Source organism: Mauremys reevesii, linkage group 4, assembly GCF_016161935.1.
Source record: "Mauremys reevesii isolate NIE-2019 linkage group 4, ASM1616193v1, whole genome shotgun sequence".
Classification (NCBI taxonomy): Eukaryota; Metazoa; Chordata; order Testudines; family Geoemydidae; genus Mauremys; species Mauremys reevesii.
Window position 1 is genome coordinate 109,612,084 of NC_052626.1, and position 17,679 is coordinate 109,629,762.

At 41.5% G+C, this 17,679-nt stretch overlaps 1 protein-coding gene across 1 annotated transcript in view; it reads right to left on the reverse strand.

Annotated features, from left to right (window-relative positions):
* Positions 1-223: 223 nt before the first annotated feature.
* Positions 224-17,679, reverse strand: part of LOC120403968 (mucin-5B-like) — a 69,862-nt gene continuing 52,406 nt past the window's right edge. The window contains exons 29-48 of the mRNA XM_039535990.1: positions 17,023-17,088; positions 16,675-16,776; positions 16,010-16,269; positions 15,396-15,573; positions 14,275-14,525; positions 12,829-13,012; positions 12,007-12,211; positions 10,771-10,949; positions 9,737-9,806; positions 9,433-9,545; positions 8,921-8,952; positions 8,247-8,424; positions 6,651-6,755; positions 5,987-6,027; positions 4,984-5,106; positions 3,282-3,377; positions 2,217-2,345; positions 2,002-2,041; positions 1,161-1,284; positions 224-548 (exon numbers count right to left, since the gene is read on the reverse strand). Of these exons, the coding sequence (XP_039391924.1) occupies positions 374-548; positions 1,161-1,284; positions 2,002-2,041; positions 2,217-2,345; positions 3,282-3,377; positions 4,984-5,106; positions 5,987-6,027; positions 6,651-6,755; positions 8,247-8,424; positions 8,921-8,952; positions 9,433-9,545; positions 9,737-9,806; positions 10,771-10,949; positions 12,007-12,211; positions 12,829-13,012; positions 14,275-14,525; positions 15,396-15,573; positions 16,010-16,269; positions 16,675-16,776; positions 17,023-17,088 (2,651 nt within the window). The 3' untranslated portion in view covers positions 224-373. The remainder of the gene's footprint in view (positions 549-1,160; positions 1,285-2,001; positions 2,042-2,216; positions 2,346-3,281; positions 3,378-4,983; positions 5,107-5,986; positions 6,028-6,650; positions 6,756-8,246; positions 8,425-8,920; positions 8,953-9,432; positions 9,546-9,736; positions 9,807-10,770; positions 10,950-12,006; positions 12,212-12,828; positions 13,013-14,274; positions 14,526-15,395; positions 15,574-16,009; positions 16,270-16,674; positions 16,777-17,022; positions 17,089-17,679) is intronic.

Genomic DNA, 17,679 nt, shown 5'->3' on the forward strand with positions numbered 1-17,679 from the left:
GAGGGGAATCAAGTGTAGGATGCATATGTATAGTTCTTTCAGGCAGGGGCTAAGTCTCGTATTTGCACAGCACCACATATCTCTGGAATTGCCTATAAATAACTTATAAAGTACTTTGGAATGAAAGACACTAGCATACAGATCAGTTGAGAGTATAAATGCCACAGCAGAATATAACAGCTTTGAAACGTAGTTTATTCTACAAACATTTAGAGCAGCATCCTTTAGTACATTTCCACAATTGCACAGATTACTGGAAGGAAAAGCAAAGAGGGAAGGAACCTCATTAAAAGGTCAGTGGACACTCACAGCTATGTTCTAAACTATTCACAGGTGAAGCATTAAAAATAGATGTTTCTCCAGCACTTTGTCTTTATGGCTTTTCCTCTTGGCATTTTGTCTCCACACATTCACACTCATCTACATGAATATACGTGTATTCGATTCTCTTCCTCTTAGAGCAAATCAGTTCCACCTTCACCTCATGGCTCTTTGTTTCATGGCAGCAAGTGCATTTGTGTTTAATTTTACTGTCATCAAAGGCATACCTGGGGGAACAAAACTAATAGATCAATCCATTAGCTATTGCTTTCCTGCTCTTTGTTACCATTAGCTTCCCCTAGAACTGTGAATGGGGAAGGAAAGCTTTAGTGTTTCTTCTGCTTGTAAGCAGCAGGGGAAAAAACAATATCAGTAACAGCCTATTCTCAGGACATTAGTAGTCCTGGTGGGGCTGATCCAAAGACCTCTGAAGCTGATAGAAAAACTCCCACCTGAAGTAAGTGGGAGGCTTTCCATAGACTTAAAGAGGCCATGGACTAGGCCCAAAATGACCACACAGAAAGGAAGAATCAGCCTAATGCAGAGCCCAAACTGCAAGTAAAAAAGCTCAAACATTTAAAAATGTGTAAGTAAAAATGCGTTAGTTAACCTGTTAAACATGACCTATTTACCTAGCCTACACATGGCAATCCTAGTGACAAAACAGGCAAGCATGACATGTCGTCTCATGGCTAAAAGGCTGGTGCTCTGCTCATCCAGCTTCCTTTTCAGAGGATCAAGGAAAAGGGTTAATTGAGATAGTAGCTGTGATCCTGCAGAGGCAAGAACACGTGAGGACAAGACATCACATAAGCATGGAGAAGCAGTTTCTTACTTACACAGAGTATGTACCACAGGACCCTTCACATGAAGGCACTAGGACAGGAGCTGCTGATTTACAGCTCTTGTGAGTGATGTGTTCTTTTTTCAGCTTCAGTTTGCAGACATTTGACAATGGGATACCTAGGAGGGAAGGACCCTATTAGCCTTACTCAGATTAGAGATAAAGCACTGAGAGATATCCGCTAAGCAACCAAGCCCTGTTTCTGTCTTATTAAGAACAGTTAGAGTTCAAATAGCCAAGGAGAGTTTAAAGGCCCCAGGTGAGCAAAGCATTTACACACTTGCATAAGTATTTTGCTGATTAAGGATAGTCTTAAACATGGGCTTAAAAGCACACGCTTAACGGCTTTGTTGGATCAGGGCCCGAAGCAGACACAACTGTATATTTTTTATATAGCCATTTCTGTAACGACATTTGTTAGCTATTTGTCACTTTTATGGCTTTACAGCAGCCAACACTGTTTAGCAGAGGTCCTACAGTAAAAGAACCATGCTTTCTATGCAGTTCCTAGAAGTCAGAATCCAGGACACATTCTCTAACAGGTTACATCATTCCTCATCAGGAACTTAGTCTAAACTATAAATATCTCACGTCTTTATAAAACCAAGAAAGGGAGAGCATGAAGATTTTTTCCAGTGGCACCACTGGCGGACTAGGTTGGTTTTGAACCTAATAAAATGAAGAACTAAGCACTCCCGAGAAGTGATAACCGCCCTCACAGCCCACTGACTTCGGTGGGAGTAGAGGGTATTCATTACCTTGCAGGATCAGGGCCATAATGAATGGAGAGCCTGACAATGTTTGATTAATGAATCGCTGGATTGACCCATACTCACATGTCTTACAACATCCATCTGAAGTTGTCGCAACTGTTCCCTATATTGAAAGCAAACAGAACCAGATTCTAATCTTAGATGAGCATGTTGCAGACTGAACAGCAGCAATAAGAGTTTTCTAATAATGAGACACAGTGCCCAATCAATCCACTGGTCCACTATCACAAAGCTGCTTGTACCATTCACTTATACCATTCCAGCTAAAAAATACTCACTGGGACGCAGTTTGATGGATCAAACACTGGGCAGGATATTATTGTGCTAGTCAAGACAAACTGGCCTGATGACTGAGTGCAATTATACAGAGTACAGTTATCCTCCAGAACTTTATAGGTCTTCCCAACCTGAATAAATCAGAAAAAATAAAGTTATCCTGAGACAACACATGATCCAACATAGGGACAGGATTTTTCTTCTGGACTGAAAGGTATTAGCAACTCCCAAACTCTCATCCTGCATTAACTCTCTTAGGCTGCTTTGACAATCCCATCTGTAATTGTTAGCTGAGCTGAAATAATCAAAAGCTCACAACAGCAGGGATATTAAGAGACATACCAGGCCCACAGTTATGCACTGATGTGTGTGGTGTTACTATTTATGGGAGAAGATAACATGGAGGAAAATCCTTTTTTTCTTCTAGATTTTCTCCTATTTTCTTTTTTCAGCAGGTGGGGGTGGGGAAGAGCGTGAAATAGGAAGTCAGCCTTTATAACAGAGGTCAAAAGATTAATAACGAAATATAGTTACCTTTGGACAATATTAACTTTTTGGAGTTGGTGAACATAGTATACAATATCAGTGACCAGGGAATACAAAAAATAAGATAAAGGAGATGCTGGATGTGGGAGCTACCATATAAGCCACTAGTCAGATCACAGGCTGGTCAAGACTTTCGCCTCTTCTAAACAGATACACTTTGTAATGCAGCAGAGAGAAAGACACTAGTCTAAGACTCAGGAGACTTTGTGTGGCCTTGGTCAGGTCTGTCAGTCTCTGTCCCAGCTGTCCATCTGTAAAATGGGGATAACACTTCCTTACCTCACAGAGGTACTGCATGAATAACTCAGTAATGACTGAGATGCTCAGATACAGTGATGGTGGGGAGGGGGCATATAAATACCTAGGTAGATTCACTTCAGAAATGCTATATTTCATAAAGGCATTAACTTCCTAATGCTTCAACACATAGCGGGACTCCGTTTTTATGCAGAACTCTCCATTGAAGTTGACAGGAAGCTGAATTTCTAAAACGATGACCCAGAGCATGGGAACACACACACCTCAATGGTCACAATGCCAAATGGAAGCTTCGCCACACAGGCCACCTGCACACACTGGCCACAACACCTGCCTTCTTCTCTGATGTAGCGGAAACCCTGGGGGGAACAAATGCACCATCATTTAGACACATCACCAGTGGTTTACCTGTGAAGAGCATTCAGACAAAATCCACATTGCCCTCCTTCGTGCAATGGGGGAAAAACCCAACAGCCCTTGATTATACTTCTGGTTTTTTAGAAGGACTTTTGAACCCCATTGTTTGATGGAGTCTAGGTATTTCAAACCTGATACTGAGACCCACTTAGTCATCATATCAGCTTTTAATACTTTCCTAATTAGCAACCCTTTTGTCAGGGGTATCATCCTGGGTAATCTGCTATTTCCTATCCTTATCTGAGCTGATATTCAAATCAGGCCAAACTAACTAACTCACCACGTGTTACTTGCAAGATCCAAAGACAGCACTTTGTCTGGTACATTTTTCCACAGGGTATGGTCGCTATTTCAGATGTGCTGAGAAGACTGGAGGAACTACTTTCACCTATTCCCCCTGTGTGGACTTTAGTCCTATGCATATGTGTGGCTCCATCTGCATCATCCAGTGAGGAGCTAGAATGTTGCAGTATGCTTGGCCTTATGTGAGCAGGGGCGAGGCGGAAGATCAAGCTTTTCTGTGCTTGCTTTCAAGTTATATAGTCAAGATTTTAAATACAGGGAGCTAGGTTCAGCAAAGCTATTTCAGAGAGATACAAGCTACACCTCCCAGTGCCAGGAGAACTTGTCCACTGAAGGAGCAAATCATCCCTGCGGATGGTAGCTGTTGTTTGCACCACTTCCCTCCACGGTGGTTCTACCAGAGAGGTTTAAGATTTAACAGTGCACCATAAGAACTCAACCAGGAAGAGCGGCCTCAGAATCCATGGAATCAGCAAACTCAACTGTCATGGAATTAGCCCATTGTCAACAACCAGCACCATCCACTTTTTGACAAATTTGGCATCTTTTAAATACATTCCCTGTGCTGTTAAGTTTCAGAGTAGCAGCCGTGTTAGTCTGTATCTGCAAAAAGAACAGGAGTACTTGTGGCACTTTAGAGACTATATCTTCTTTCTGTATGTTCCATTCTGTGCTGTTAAGTGGAGTTGAAAACCCTTTTGTACCACCAAAACAAACTCTCCTACCAGACCTCACTAGTGGATCTGGCTCAAGGACTTTTAAAAGTCTTAACATACAGTATTTATATTGCTTACAAACAACTAATCCATTTAATTTTAGAGCATTTAGTTTCATTGGGACATTTGTATTTGAGCCAAATCAGAATAGTTTTTCTAACATTTTTACCATATAGTGGTGATAGACATCACCAAGGCAACAATGCAAACACCACCTTTCAATGATTTTATCTTCCCCATTAACTAGTTTGTGGGTGGAGTTGCCATTTTATAGAAAACATTTTTCCCATCATGCCTTTGTGGGACAGGCCCCTTAAATTTGCCAGAGACAAACAGCAACAGCTCTAAAGAAGTAATTTTATAACTAGCAGCTTGCTGCATCTTCCTCTCTTTAAGCAGGTTAATTACCTATTATGTTTTATTTTTTTGATTGCTGAGATGGCACATCCCCCACCAACCATTGCTCTTCACCTGAACACAAACCTAGTTTTAGTTTAGCAGAGAGAACTACAGTGTAGAAGTTACTTACCTGCCGGCAATCAGTTGAGCATTTTACTGGAGTGCACTGAATTTGGTTGGTTTGCGTAGCAGGGTCCTGCTTTTCAGTGCACAAACAATCTTCACAAGAATTTTTAGGCACCACTCTCCCTGGCTTAAAATAAGGAGGAAAGGAGAGGGGAGAGGGAGAGTTCATTAGCCTCTAAAACATGTGCATTTCTCTGTAAAATACTAATAAATTACTATATTTGCCTTTTATTTTTGGCACAAGTTTTTGACTCAAACACCTTCCAATCTCTAATTAACATACCATCAATATCACAAAATTAACATTGTACTAGAATAACATTCCAACAGAATTAAATATGCTAAATGGAGGTATTACTTCAACATCTGACAACTTCCCTATTCCATTTCCTTCTACAGTTTGACCAATTAGCTAGTCCTAAAACTTCCACTGATACTTGAAATTTTGTATTCAGTTATTGCCTTCGGCTACATTTCTGACATCTTAGTCCTGAAATACAGGGGAATATCTCTTTTATGATAGAAACTGTTACCCTAGCAATCGCTATTAGGTAATTTCTCCAGTAACACGTAACACCTAACTCTTATGTAGCACTTTTCCATCAGTAGCTCTCCATGTACTTTACAAAGGAGATCCATATTATTATCCCGATTATTATGATTTATTATATGTATTACTGTAGCATCTTGGAATCCCAGTCATGGACCAGGGACCTGTTGTGCTATATGCTGCACAAACTCTGGAACAAAGGAAAGTGAAGCACAGAATCATGAAGGGACTTGCCCAAGATCACCCAGCAGGCCAGTAAGCGAGCCAGGATTAGAACCCAGTCCTTCTGAATTCCAGTCCACTACTCACTAGGCTGCAATAAGAAACGATGGATCATTTTAGTCTGGGGCTTTATGTTCATTGAAATGAAATCTTTAGGTGAATTTTGATAATTACACACTAGTAGTATCTTGAAGTCATGACATGCCAGCCCACTGAAAGAAGTAGCAAGTCCTACCTTATATTCAACTCCTTCAGAAACACATACACTTTTTGGTACTATAAGAAAGATGGAACAAAAAGGATGCTCTAAGAATGATGTCAACGTGTATTAGTTTCACATTTCTTAATTGTCTGTTAAACAAGTTGTAGGAAACAACTATACAAATCTAGTAACCCTAATACCCAACATAAGAAGTGCAGAATGACTGGGATGTGTTGCTAATTTCCATCCCCTTGCCCATGTTTAGTGCATGAGGGGAAAGTTTCACCTACCAGTATTTCCCATCTGGCAAACACTGTTTTTCCCCCCGTGTTTCTAATCACACTTGAAATTAGCTGAGATTCACATCTTTACTTTATTGTTTGTGACAGCATCATCAGCATTGACCAAAGACCAAATGGGGGTTTGGGTCACACTTAGGGTGACCATACAGCAAGTGTGAAAAATTGGGACTGGAGTGGGGGTAATAGGAGCCTATATAAGAAAAAGACCCAAAAATCAGGACTGTCCCTATAAAATTGGGACATCTGGTCACCTAGTCACACTCATGATATTGTAGTTGTGTATTACAGTTCTATGACTAAAAACTAGTGGATGGAGTACATTTTGGGACTAAACTCCTAGATGAAGTCCCCTTCAAAGTAATGAAAGCCAGCATATAGTAAGGAAATATACTTACTACAGGAAAAAATAGGACAACAGCCATCCTCAGAAATAGCTACCACTGGCTGGAAGCCTAAATCGCATTGTCTTTTGATAAGAGAACAGGACTTTACATCACATTCTGTAAATAGAAGATGTAGACAAATTGAGTCAAAGCCTCTGTGATGGGTTGTATCAGCCCCGCACTGGACAAGAAGGGGTTAACCCATATTGTGGGCAGAGGAAGCCACACTCCCTCACCACTGCTGGGCATGCTCCAACTGGAGCTTCAGGATAAAAGGGAGCAGCCCAGCTCAGTCAGGGCTGACTGCTGAAAAGGGAGGATGCACATTGCAAGCTCCCTTCTGGGAGCTGCTGGAGCCCCAGATCACAGAGGTCAAGCATGCCGAGACCTTGGTGTATACCTAGCTGCCCATGGAAGTCTGAGAGGGGACTAAGTTACTTGGAGCTTTGCAAGCCAATGACCCCAGAGGCCCAGTTTCATTGGCCTCTTTGGAGCTTGTGATGTTACGCCCCCATATTCTTCATAGAAATATTGTTATGATATGATTATGGCATAATTAAGATATGTTTTAAGCAAGATGGGTCATGTGATGTATAATTGGAAAGGTTGTAATTTACTGAATGTAATTATCCAATTTGTGTGCATGTGTCATTTCTGTACCTGAAGTTAGTAATATTGATTATGTAACAATTACAACTGTGTGTGTACCTGGGGAATGCCCACCAGACAGTAGGCAATCAGCCTGGATGGGCCATTAGGAAGAACAATAAGACTTTGAAGATACTAATCTCCCACCTTCCTGAGAAGCTTCCTGGGTTGCTGCTTTGACACTGCAGGATCATGTGATCATGTCACCTGGTATAACACCCTCTCCCCCATCTTGGGCTTCCAGTGTTTTTCCATTAAAAGAGGGGGTGGGGTCAGACTGGGAAACAAAATGTAAATATGTTTCTTCCATATGTAAATCATACTTAAGGCTGGGGAGTGAGTTAATTGGGGCTCTTCTCCACTGCCTCCCTACCCAAGAAGGAAGACTGCTGAAAACACCTGAAGAAATAAAGGAACTAAGCTGGGGTCAGGGGGTGAGTCCAGGTGAGACAGATCAGCCTGTAAAAGGAATCCCTGGAGATTTAAGCTGCAAGCAGTGCAGTTTACTCTGAACCTCTGCAACCTGCTTGAAACAACATATAGGGTGAGAAATTATTATTTGTATCCAGTATTCCTTAGTGTATTAAGCTTAGTTTTGTTTTATTTGCTCAGTAATCTGCTTTGTTTTGTTTGGTATCTCTTATAGTCACTTAAAATTTACCTTGTGTAGGTAATAAACTTGTTTTTTGTTTATTCCAAAACAGACTCTGATTGCAGACTCTGTGATTCTACAGCTGGGCGTGTCCCTACCTGTGTGTGTGCTAGAAGGGGGCTGGAGAGCCTGACACAGCAGCACAGAGTGTGTGTGAGGGTGAGACCCAGGCTGGTGGGACAGGCAGGCTCAGTGGGACCCCAGCACATCAGGGGGCATCCCGGAAGAGGGGTCCGAACTGTCACAGAGCTAGCATTCCAAAAATGACAATCCTTTCTGTAGACAAGTCAATGTCACCGATCTCTTACCACACACTGTCTCTGGACAGCAGGGATCTTCTGAACGTGGTCGTGTTTTAGGAACAAATCCTTCTTTAGTGCAGTTGACTGGCAGAGACTTAACACAAGAGTGGGGTGAACAAGAGATATTCAAGGTTGCCTCATTGCAGGTGCAGTACTGACAATCATGTTCCCATGTCTCTCCAGGCTGTGCAAATAAAAAAGGGACAGTTCAATCAATGAGCGGAACCTAGAAGTAATAAATTAATGAGAAATGAGGGGCTGCTACAAGCCAGAGTCTCTTATTCTAAGGTCTGGTGTTGGGCTCTTTATATGAAACCCTAGAGACTCTTAATTCCAAAGGGAGCTTAAAAGATCTGCATAATAAAACATGCTGTAGCCTCTTCACTTTCTCTGCAGGTGTGTATGTTGGGAGAGAAACCTGAAGGATCTCCCAAAAACAGTGATTTTCATTGGCCGCCAATTTTGCATCAGTATCTCAGACGAGGATTGGTGTTATGAAGCATAGTCAACAGTCAGAAGGCCCATTGTTTCCCCACACTATCTCTACTGCACATTGGCATTGACTTCAGCATTAAAAGAATGAAAAATTCTTGCAATCATATTTACAATAGGTGAAGGCATCTGGCTATTGTGTAAAACAGTTATTCAAGGAACACTTCTTCATAGATCCTATTCCTTACCTGTTTCACTAATCCATCAGGTCCAATACAGCCTACAAAATAGAACAATTGTATAATTATAAAGGTCAGTTCAAGAATATAATAGAGCTGCAGAGAGTGGCAGAAGCAGAGAGAAAGAGAGACATACATCAAAACCAGGATCTGGGAGGCTTTGAAAAGGGGACCTGAAAAGAATGAGCCATGGCTGAAAAGCACAGGTCAGCCATCCAAAAGATCTTGAAGATTTCCTGTTTATTACTTCCTGACTCAAAGGGTCATTCTTCTGCATAAAAATAGGGGGGACCATCCCCCTTCAGAACTTACCAGAATCATTTCTGAGCTGGCCAGAAAAGGCCACTCAAAGGCTACATTAGACACTTTCTTTACTTTTCCCCAGAGCTAAGCATACTGTTTCCATAGTACACTCAGCCCCTGGGTGCAAAAGACCAGGCTGGTGAATTGCATTATGGACCCCCTAACGTGGTAGTTTTAAGCTGGTGTTTCATCTTTTCCCACCTTTTATATTTTCTTACCGCAGACAGAAACACAAATGCCATCAAGATTATTCAGCAGGATCTTTCCATCGGGGCAGTGGCACCCTTCAACAAGCGCTGGATCCTTATCTTGCAAGGGGATGGTGGTTTTCCTGCATGCACATAGGGAAAGATGAGTGACACTGAGCTATTTTCATCCGCTTTTTAGGGCTGATGTAACACAGAATTTTGAGTAGAAATTTGGCCTAGGGGAGTTAAGCACCCAAATCCCATTGGAATTCTGACTCCCTTCAGCTTTTTTGAAAATATCGGCCTTTCCCTTGGTGCTTAGTAAATGACCCACCTGCTGAAGCATGTGCTTCTTTCTGTTCCCCCGCATGGCTTGTAGATCTGGTCCTGAGAACATCTGGCTTCTGTGGAACATTTATAATATGCAGACTAGAGTGCCAGCTCTGTCTAACACTCGTGGATACAAATTATAATGTGTTAGATAAAATATCCCACCCAGATGAAAACACAAAGGAGGTTGTTTCCACTGAGGGGTTCTGCTGTGTTTGCAGTTGCGTAGGCTAATTATTCTAGTAATGTAGAATAAATGGTTCTGACAAAAAGAGGCAAAACAAGCAGAGGGAAACCAAATGGATTAAGCAATATTGCCATCTAGTGATGAAATTGTAGTTAATATTTTAACATGCTAAAAACCATTAATGAAACATTGAACTATAGCCAAGTTCTGATCTTTTCCCCCGCCCATGATAAACCCTTGAATAAAAGCAGTATGACAGTGCCTAAACTAGAATGTTATGAATGATGAGGCTGAATTATTAAGCCAAACTCTTCTCTGTTACACTGGCATAAGTTCAGAGTAACTCCACTTAAGTCAGTGGGATTGCTTTTTATTTACGCTAGTGTAACAAAGAAGAATCTGGCCTGCAGGCTTTTTTAATGCGGTGGATTGTCTAGGACTCCAGAGATGCGCCTCTAACTGATTCGAGAATGTATGAGGATGCAGACCTATATGTGGTATTTTTTTTGTCAGAAAGCCAAAAATCTGAAAACCAAAAAATAAATTGATTTGGGCAGTTTTCAGTTTTTTGATAAAAAATTTAAATTTTCAGGGGGGACAAACATTTTTAAACCTAGCCTGGTGCTGAACCATTCAGAAGATGCTATAGGCCCACATTCCCCCCTCATTTATGTTAGTTCTGCACTGGCATAACTCCACTGATTTCAATGGCGCTAGTTCTGATTTGCTCCAGTGCATGTGAAAGAAGATGTAAGCCCTGTGTATCTTCTAGAATGGGAATATACACATTTAAACAGAAAGAGGAACAGAATAAAATAGCTTCCATTCCAGCAAAGTCTTCCCCAACTCACCACACTGCCCGTTAGTTTTGCTCCTCCAGTCAACACAGATCCCATGGAATCCACACAAGGCCGCATAGGTCTGAAGGCTTTGACATTCAGTCTTCTGGCGTAATGCTGAGCAGCCATCCACAACACAAGCCTCATAGTAAGGTCGAGGGGGAACAGCACTGTGACAGCCTGTCAAATTCCTTATTAAAGAAAGACAAGGGACTTGTTTTTCATAGTGAGTGTTGGTAATTTCATAACAAGAATTCTAATAAAAAACAAGCATCCATCATGAGAAACTATCAAGCTGACGACCCGACTTTAAATCATTCTGATGGGAAATGTTCCCTCGATACCAAATATCCAGCATAACTATCAATGGAAACATATCAGATTTTCATCTCAATTGATGATGACTTCTGTCTCAACATTATTTTTAGCACCTTGTATTCCCAGGGTATGTCTACACTGGGCTGGCAGCGAGCCTCCCAGCCCAGGTAGACCAACCTGCACAAACTCTGTTTGAGGTAGCATGCTAAAAATTGCAGTGTGGATACTGCAGCTTGGGTGGGAGCTCAGGCTCTCAAGCCCACCTGACCCCCTTGGTCTGAGCTCGGGTGGCTAGCCTGAGTCACCATCGCAGCCACAGTGGCCACATTGCTATTTTAAGCACAGTAGCTCAAGCAAAGTGAGCACGAGTCTCTCTATATGGGTGAGGTGGCTCACTCCCAGCTGCAGCACAGAGATACTCCCACTGAGCTATCTGATAATAGATTGAAACATGACAGTAAGGCTCCTTTGCAGCCGTAGTGCTGTAATTCTAGGTACAAATATTTTTCCATAGCTGTGCAGTTTCATTTTGGTAATTTTATTTTTAATAACAAAATTATTTAAAAAAATTAACTATTTGAACATACTTGATAGTGCCCATTTTAATTCACAGTTTGCAGGCAAATAATCAAAATACCCAAAAATGTTGGCCTAAGTTTTCCAATGATGACTACTTATATCGGACGCCAAACTTTAGACACCTTAAATCCCCTCCTCAGAAATCAACTCTGGAGTATCCAGTCTCTGAAAATCAGAGTCCCAAACCACTAGCCACTGTTTAAAATCTGTGACCTCGATGCCTGGCTAAATTTACCATTCTTTAATTTACTTTATATTTTAAAGACAATTCACCCAGTCACCTTGTGAAGTACAGAGCTGTCTTCTTGTAGAACTGATTATGTACATAACACACCCAGGAATGTGTCTTACCAGATGAGTTTACAAAGAGCACTGGGAGCACAAGCTCCCACTTTGGATAATGAGGTCTCTGTCTGAGCTGGCACCAGGGTACTTAATTCACAATGTCTGTTGGTAGAATCTGGCACTCTCCAGTCTAAAGCCATCTCTCTGAAGGAATCTGCAATCTCACCATTCCTCTTCATAGCATCATCAGACTTTTGGTTGGTGCATGTACCTGACAGCAATATAAAGGCAAGTTGTGTAATGGTTAAAGAACACAGAGCACTTCTATAAGAGAGGACAGGGGTGTCCACACAAAAGGAACAGGGAAAGTTTTAACTCCTGTTGGAAGGATGTCAGGCACAGGGCCTTGCTTGAGTTCATAGGAAGAAAGTGTCTGGAGGAGGAGAAGGCTAATATAGCTAGCTTGGCATTTACCTGTGACAAGTACAGTTAAAGTGTCAGCTAATGAATTCTTCCAGGCGGCTTAAGTGATTGAGACAGTTCTGCCTAACACAGGGCTCCCCAAGGTCTCCTAAAATGGACTTTATGAAAATTCTTGAGCAGATATGATCAGGCGATGGGGTAAAGAGTGAAGGAACTCTCTCTCTCTCTCTCTCTCTCTCTCACACACACACACCCACACATACACCACCACCACCACCACCACCAAATGGGAAAGGGTAAAAGGAGATGACTTGAGACTGTCTTACCACCCTGACCCCACTGAATAGAAAGCAACACGTTAAACTGCAGTGCTAAATAATCTTATCCTGAGGTAACAGAACTTTGATACAAATAAGGGAGGAACAGTTGGTATATCTGTTAATTAAAAGTGAATGTAACACTTACCACATTGCCCCAGGGTATTGTTATAAAAGGTGCTGAAAGGGAGTTTTATGTAAAACATAAGTCGTCCATAGGAGACATAGAGTTTTTGTTCAGGTATTTCAACCACGACGTAGAGGCCAGAACTGGTTATGATGATACCATTCTTGGAAACATTTGGCACAACCTTCTTATTGTTAAACAAAACCTAAAGGGGCAAGTCAAAAGCCCTCCATGAACATCCTTATTATGTTGCTTAGTGTATAAATTTTATATTTCTGGAAAGCATGGGGTAAATTCTGCCCTCAGAGAATTCTGCAATCCCTCCAGGGCTAGACTGTTGGTTGTTTGTTGTCTTTCAAGCATTCATATTTTTGTTATTGACTTCTGGGAAAATATTAACAGCAAAAAAAGACATGGTGGTGATTTGCAAGAAGTGTGATCAATTTTCATCAGACTGTTTTTCTGACTCACTCACTGTTTCATTTATGGTCATTTCCTTACAATCAAAAATTGAATAGATAATATCAAAAAACCCACAACTGATTTACAGTATATGGCTTATATCATCAAGGAGCTATTGCATTCAGGCAAGAGAGTACCGGTAAATCATGGGCCTGATCCAAAGCTGAAGTGTCACTGGAAATAATCCCATTGACATCAGGGTCTTTGGATGAGACTTGGTAACAACAAAGCCCAAAATGGCATTATTTATTATTGAGGAACAAATATATACACCAGACACAAATATTCACTAATATATGGAGTAATATCAGGCTCTTGAAATAGGCTGGATAGCCAGCCCTTCAGTGTGAGACCCTCCAGCAAACCACAGAGCAGGTAAGGGCCTGCAGTGCAAAATTCCCTATGTTGCTATGCTAACATGCTTTAGCCCTAACCTAGAGGGACCACCTCTAGGTGTAAAAGAATAATGTAGCTTCCAGACCTTTTCAATTGGCTTTTCTGTTGAAACTCCCAATCTGCTACCATAAATGTCCCTGCTGTAAGAAACTGGGTAACCCCACCAAATCTTTAATGGGACTTATTTGTATTTTGCGGTAGGAGAACAAGATCCCACAATGCTAGTTAGTACCGATTGTGGCAATTGTTTTTGTGATGTAAGTGCTTATCACTGGGAACTGGAGAGACAGCACCAAACAGGTTTGACAGGGGCCACTGAGCAGCCAGAGAGGAACAGATAATAAAAGGGGATTAAATTTCCATGAATTTCCCACACACACATCTCCCATTTCATAGCCCTTCTCTACAGTCAAAATGTTATAATCTGCACATTTTCATTGACATTTCCCCAAACTAACAAGGAGAGCAAATATTTCACAGAACTGTTTGTGAATTTCCCCACTACACCCCCCCTCCCCAATTTTGATCAGCTGTATCCTTGATCCTGATTGGGCTCACTAGGCAGTAGCATAATAATAATACCCAGACCGATACTGTAAAATACATTACCAAGTTGGTTTCTTTCCTATGTTCTACTGCTTGTGTCAGAATCACCATGGAATTCTTATAAAAAATGACAAGGGACTTTGAGCAAATTGCTCCATCAGTTGTACCACAGTAGTAGTTGTCCATGTGAATCCAGAAGCTCTGAGAGTCAGGCTGGATTGGCTTCACCAGGAGATAGGTGCAATTCCCCTGGAAATTATAATATGTTCCATCGAAAGTCACATAATGTTCATTTCCCCACCCACTGCATACACCTAGAAAGCAGAGACAGAGTTAAAGTTTGGTTACTTTGGGCTTTCCGAATGTATGTTTTGTCAGTGACATTTGAACTCTGTGACATCTGATAGAGTTGCATCTTGTCACACAATGTTTCTTTGGCCAGTCTCATAGTATGACTTTTTCTTTGTGACATTTCATCTCCACTGGTTTACTCATTTTAGTGGTCTGGTTCTACCAGGTTCCCCATGCCATAACAAAGATGAAGTGTCCCCTAAGAGAGGGCCACAAGCAAAGTCGTATAATAGGATATAACATGTTTCAGTTTCCTACACATCCCTGATCGAATACAAATGCTTCCTCTCCTTATCCTCTTCTTTCCATACTCACTCACATATGGTCCTTTCCCATCCATTCTACTTTCTATTCTCACTCCCCTACTGTGCCATATAGCCCATTGCTATTCCCTTCACTCACCAGCCTCACTCCCATACCCCTTCCCTTTTAGTCTCCATACCCAATATTGCATCTTGGCAAACCCTGCTCACCTGCAGACATTTCCACATCTGTATATCCCACACCTATTATATACAGTCCTATCCTCTCTTCATCTGATCCCATTCTGGTACATCCTTGCTCCCTTCGGCTTCCCATCTCCCCTACTTATTGTATTTATTCCCTTACAATTCCTTCCTAATATTAATTTTAGAAAGCTACACAATAAAAATGACTGGTTTACATACTCAAACTAGTTTGTTTCCGCCACAGTGATATATACATTTTTGTATGGAGCAACCCGCTTGAACTGAGTATAATGCAGAGCACAATTTGAGCACATGGATGTACATCACTTGAGACTCAGTTCAAACACGTTATGAAAGTCAGAATCTCACTGCAATATTACTTACACTGACACTCAAACACTTCACAGCAGCCAGTTTCATCATAACGTTTTGTGAGTGGGAAACCATTGACACAGAGGTTTAATAGTTGAGGAGGGCAATTCACATTGGACAGCTTAATATCGTTTCCACCTCCCAAGCAAGTGGCAATTTGACAGTTTCCAAAGTCCCATGATTCATTAAACTGTTGACATTTTAAAAGAAAGAGGAAGGGAGGGATATGCATGAGAAATTAGTGTCATTTTCAGAGCTTTAGTACGTGTAGGGAACAGGCCACTCAATTAAAAATCTAGCATGCAGAATTTAATATTCATTAATTCTTTAACTCTGAGGCTCTTAAAACATACTATATGTAATAATCAATGAAGACTTCATACCTATTTCCACGCTATACAATATTTTGTTTAAGACCCAGTGTTGAAATCATGACCACTTCTGATCTTTAAAGACCAGTTTGAAGGAGTAGTTTCCTAGTTTAGTTTAGAGCTGCAGGGAGGGCACAAATATGATCCACCTTTGCATTGCCCAGATGCTCTGTTTCCAGGTGCAAGGCAGAGCAGTCTCACGGATCATGTTGTGTGTGCCATCCATAGCTTAATATATAATTTTTGTTCACTCACCTTTCTAGGAGGACTGAGATATGGACAGTCTCTCGTAGGAGTTACTTTGGGAGCAGGTGCATTTGCTGCACTTGCAGGAGTGTTTTCACAACGTCCATTCTGTAAAGCTGGATCACAGTGGTTGCTGGGCTGCTCAGGAGCTGTGCTTGGTCTTGGAGTGGTGGCACATTCTCCCTGGATTAATTCACTCTGACATGAGGCATTACATATGGAGTAAAAACACCGACCCAAACCATCAGTTGTCTGAGATATAATATTCCCTGTGAGACCAGAAAGTAAATTACTAGAATTGAATTGCCCATGTGTTTGACATACTTTTGCAGTAATGTTGTCATGAATTATCAGTCTCCCTGTGGCACGGTAGCACTCTGAACAGGAAAATTCCTTTCTTCTCCCACATTAGCTACAAGCTGAGCAGTACGTTTTACTGGCTTGGGATGACTATCTACAGTACATCTCATGGCCATAACCAGTTGTGATGGTGAGTCTACAGTTCGCTGAATCCACCATAGCTGGCCTCATCCCAGTGGCAGAGACTGGGAGAGCCTCTCATTCGGGAATGTGTGCTTGCTCAAGAGCAGGTATTTTACTGAACAGCCAAACATTTCTACCTTTATACAAAAGTGACACAGATGAAAGAAAGATTAAATTAGACTGCTACTCACCCTGAGATATCAGCTGTCCATTTACATTGCAGTAGCATGGGGATGCCCTTGTTACTGCTGGTGTTGATGTAGTAGAAGGTGCTTCTATAATGTTCCCTACTCCTACAATAATTAAAAGCAGGTGACATTCTAATCCTGCATCATGGACCAGAAGATGCTAAATTTAATCCCCCTCCTCCTCCCCTCCCCCCGGTCATCTATACATTCTGTGTAACTGCAGCACGTGGGAAAAAACGAAGACTATAGAAAGAAGAAAAGTCAAATTCACTGGTCTTCATTTTCCTAGATCCCTCTTTTCTCTCTCTTAAACAAACACTCTTTGCCCTTTTCAATCCTCCAGGACCTCACCTGACCTCCGTGACTTTGGGGAAGTGATTTCCGATTCTTCATCTGTGCTTCCCTTGGGTTTGGGCCCTGTTGATTTGGAGACATGCAGGTTATTCAGGTGGTGTTTAACCAGCCGACTTCATTTTGCTTTTGACTTCTCTCTTTTTTAAGCTGTTATTCCATTACATGTCCTTTTACTGCTATCTCTGCAGTAAAGAAGCTACTGAGCACTTTGCTCTGTCCCTTGTCATTGGTTCTCCCACCCAGTTGAGTAGAGCAGCTACACTCTCTTTTCCCTTGTCCAAATTTATATCTTTGGTCTTTGTGCAAGAAGCAGTACATTGGGTAATTTTACTCTTTTATTTTGCTTTCTTTCCTATATTAATGCTTTGTAATTTCTCCTTCTTTTCATTTATTTGTTTTTGGTTGATTCCTGGTTTCAATTTCAGGTCTTTAAAAGCCCTGGGTGCAACTGCATTGATCGTTCACTCCCTTCCCGCCATGTTTCCTTTGTAATGGGAGTATTTTTTAGTTTGTCTTAAATATGGGGCCTTCCAGAAACAAACAGCTGGCTGGAGGTGCTTTTCTTTGCAATGATGATCCATGCGGATTGGCTGACTTCTGGCTGCAGGGCAAGTGTAGCAAGAATAGTGCAGTGAGGAATGAGATGGGGCCAGG